We start from the raw sequence: 3930 nt of genomic DNA on the forward strand, positions 1-3930 counted from the left end.
TACCAGAATTTCCAGCCTCTGGCTTGTCCTACAAAATTGAGACTTGCCAGACCCCACAATCAAGTCCTTACAGTAAATCTCTCTCTCTCTTTTTTTTAACTAGGCAAAGAACTTTATTAGTATTTGTTTTCAAACTTTAACCCTAGGTTTCTTCAGTTTAATTAGCTGCAAAGAATGAAATTACGGATAAGCAAAAACTGAAAATAGCTGCAGTGTCCAAGGGGCTTGAGCTTAAAAATATTAGAGATCTAGATTTTATTAAATTCATAAACAAATAAATTTTAAAAACTGTCATAATATAAAATAGCAGCTCCAAGTAATTTCAAATTCCTTCTTCTTCAGAAGTTGATTCAATTCAGTTTGCCTCATTCTTGGAAGCCTCATCAAAATTCTCCACAAGATCTGGAACTTTATCATCATCATACTCTCCAGTAGCAAGTGGTGCTTTTCCATCCAAAGATTGTTTGGGCAGAGCTTCAGGCAGTCTCCTTGAACTAGTCAGACTGTCTGCACCATTTAAGATGTTGGGTATCATTTCTGTCAACTGCTTGGTCTCAGCATGGCCTGTAATGGTAAAAGTGTTCACTGCCAGAGATACTTGAACTTTAGGATTATTAAAGTGTATTGATCCTCTGGATTGGGGAATAAAATATGGACTAGAGTGGGGGAAAAAGCGAATCACTGTTCCTCAGTTTGTACCTAACATCAGAGCCATTATTTACCCTTAATTTCTTTAAGGAGAACTGAAGTTTTTGATCATCTGCTGTAGCCATTCTATAGACCAACTTCTTCTTTCTGCAAGCAGTTCTTTCTCACCAATACACACTTGTGCTTGCATTTGGTGAGTTTCTCCTGGTTCATGATGGTTTCTTTCATCTTGTCAGAGCAGAAATGGGGCCACACAGGGCACTAGAGTTGGCGCTCAGGGGTCTCGGGTAGACCAGCTGAGACCAGGTGCCCACATTGCAGAGATGCAAGATGGCAGCTTGGGGGGTAGTAACTCTCTTATTTTTTTTTTTTAAGATTTTTTGTTTTGTTTTTTTCATTTCTCTCCCCTTCCGCCCCCACCCCAGTTGTCTGTTCTCTGTGTCTATTTGCTGCGTCTTCTTTGTCCGCTTCTGTTGTTGTCAGCAGCACTGGGAATCTGTCTCTTTTTGTTGCGTCATCTTGTGTCAGCTCTCCGTGTGTGTGGAGCCATTCATGGGCAGGCTGCACTTTCTTTTGCACTGGGCAGCTCTCCTTACGGGGTGCACTCCTTGTGCGTGGGGCTCCCCTACGCAAGGACATCCCTGTGTGGCACCGCACTCCTTGCGCGCATCAGCACTGCACATGGGCCAGCTCCACATGGGTCAAGGAGGCCCGGGGTTTGAACCGTGGACCTCCCATGTGGTAGGCGGATGCCCTAAACACTGGGCCAAGTCCACTTCCCTGTAGTAAATCTCTTAACACACATATATATATATCCTGTTGGTTCTGTTTCTTTGGAGAACCAGACTGATAAACACAACCTGAGTTTTCTCTCCTAACTTCCTGTATCCAGTCCCATGGCTTTCTATGTGGGCTCTACTTTCAAACTATATCCTGGATCCAGCCTCTTCTTTCCATCTCCACTGCCAAAACTGCAGTCCAGCCCCCTTCATCCACATGCCTGTGACCATCTCCTGACTAGTTACGTGCTTTCACTTCCATCCCTTTAAAATCCAAAGTCCACATAACAGCAAGAATGATCATTTTTAAGTGGATCTGGCTCCTAACTTCCTGTATCCAGTCCCATGGCTTTCTATGTGGGCTCTACTTTCAAACTATATCCTGGATCCAGCCTCTTCTTTCCATCTCCACTGCCAAAACTGCAGTCCAGCCCCCTTCATCCACATGCCTGTGACCATCTCCTGACTAGTTACGTGCTTTCACTTCCATCCCTTTAAAATCCAAAGTCCACATAACAGCAAGAATGATCATTTTTAAGTGGATCTGGCCAGAACCCCATTAAAATACTTTATTGGCATTTAAATTCTGCCACACCTCTAATTAGAACACTTTAGGTGGCTTCCTATGCCAAGTGAAATTAACAATCCTATGTGACCTGGCCTCTGCCTACATTTCCAACCTTATCAAACGCCCATTTTGCACTGCCACACGGATTCTGCTGTTTCTCAGGTATATCTCAGCACTGGGGCTGGAATACCCCGAATCCTGACTCTTCCTGGCTGGCCACTTTTCCTCTTTTTAGGCCTCATCCTAAATATCAACTCTTTGAAGAAGCCTTCCTTTTTAACTGTCTAAAGTTGCTCCCTACCCTGTTTTTCTCTAGGAATACATACATTCTCCAGCACTTAGCACAATCGAAACCCACTTTGTTTATTCAATTGTTTAGTGAGTGTTCCCACTAGAAGGTAAGATCCTTGAGGACAGGCACCATATGTCTTGTTCACCACTGCACCCCCAGCACCCAAAAGTGCCTGATTCATCTTGGTGCTGAATAGAGTTTATGAATGAATGACTAAAGGAAACATAGGGTTGCTACACCTAGTTTCACTTCTGCTGCTAATACTGTGACCAGTTTAGTTCATTTAACGTATCATCATTTTATATAAAAGACCTTAGTTATTTCAATCCTGGGAGAACAAAAAAAAATTTTTTTGCAATCCTGATGGAACACAAAATGACACTTTTATTCTGCAGTGAATTGTTCATTTGTTTATATAAAACAAAGAAAGGCTTAGAGTGGTACAGACATAACAGATATTTCTAGAATAATCCTGTCTTTATTACAGATGGCAATGCAGTGTCACTGTGATCTTTTTCCAACTGTGTCACATCCAGACCTCCTTTTCAATTGTCCTTTTTAAAGTTTGGTGGACTCGGGGAGACTAAATCCTTGGTAACCACTTCTTAAAATGAGTCAGTGGTACTTGACTTTTTAAAAATATTTTTCTCCTTATTTGAAGAGTTTTATTTTAGAGTCTTCAAAGAAGATTCCATTTGGATGGTGCTTTTTGGTCCAATTTCTTTATTATTCAGGTTAGACAACTGGATGTGTTGAATGTGTGAATACTTCAAGAAGGTATAAGCTGACACTCTTGCTTCTAGAAAATTTGTTCTTTACCATCTGCATAGTTTATCATCTTTTGTCAACACTAATTGAGAATAATGACTGACACTATAGTTGCTATCATTAATAAAATATGGTTTCTATTAAATACTATTTATTGATAGCTCTTAAAATCAAAATAATACATACTTATTTTAGAAATTTTGGGAAAGACAAAAAATTTAATGAAGAAAATTTTAACCGTCTACAACTTCCACCTAAAAATGACCCCATTTTTGCACTGTTTCACACCCTTCCCGTCTTTTTATCTATACTTATACCCAATCATTCATTCATTCATTCAACAAACACACTGAGTACCTATTACATGTCAAAAACATGTTTTGGTGCTGCTGAACAAGACAGATGGGGTCCATACTCAATCATGCATATGAGAAAACAAATAAAGAAGCAAGAAGATTTCAGTTAATAAAAAAGCTATGAAGATAATAAATAATATGATGAAGTGAAGCTATAAAGATAATAAACAATATAACAGAGTGAAGGTCACAGAGGGTGAGAAGTTGAGGGCTGTCTACTCGAGAGAGGGTTAACAGGGAAGACCTTTCTAAGAAGAGTTCCAGGTAGAGGAAACTGCACAAGCAAGGGAGGGGTCTGGCTTTTTCTAGTAACTGCCGTGAAGCTAGAGTATAAAAACATACAGCCCAGGGAAATTATAAGTGAACCTAACTCTTTTACAGCAAGGAGATAGGTTATCATATATTCCAAAATAAGGCCCACTGACAGGGTACTGATTTCATGGGGTTGCATGGCTTACCTATAGTGTCCGGGTGTCTCTAGAGCCTCAGGAGCACTCCTGTTTGAGGGCTTTGTTTACT

General features: G+C 40.4%; 1 protein-coding gene across 1 annotated transcript; it reads right to left on the reverse strand.

Annotated features, from left to right (window-relative positions):
- Positions 1 to 296: 296 nt before the first annotated feature.
- On the reverse strand, positions 297 to 876 carry LOC101421310 (transcription factor BTF3-like). Its single transcript, XM_012521503.2, is given in 4 exon segments — positions 297 to 656; positions 700 to 808; positions 811 to 837; positions 840 to 876. Coding segments are annotated over 4 exon segments (474 nt in total). The 3' UTR covers positions 297 to 355.
- Between the last annotated feature and the right edge of the window lie 3054 nt (positions 877 to 3930).

This window comes from Dasypus novemcinctus, chromosome 8 (assembly GCF_030445035.2).
Source record: "Dasypus novemcinctus isolate mDasNov1 chromosome 8, mDasNov1.1.hap2, whole genome shotgun sequence".
NCBI lineage: Eukaryota > Metazoa > Chordata > Mammalia > Cingulata > Dasypodidae > Dasypus > Dasypus novemcinctus.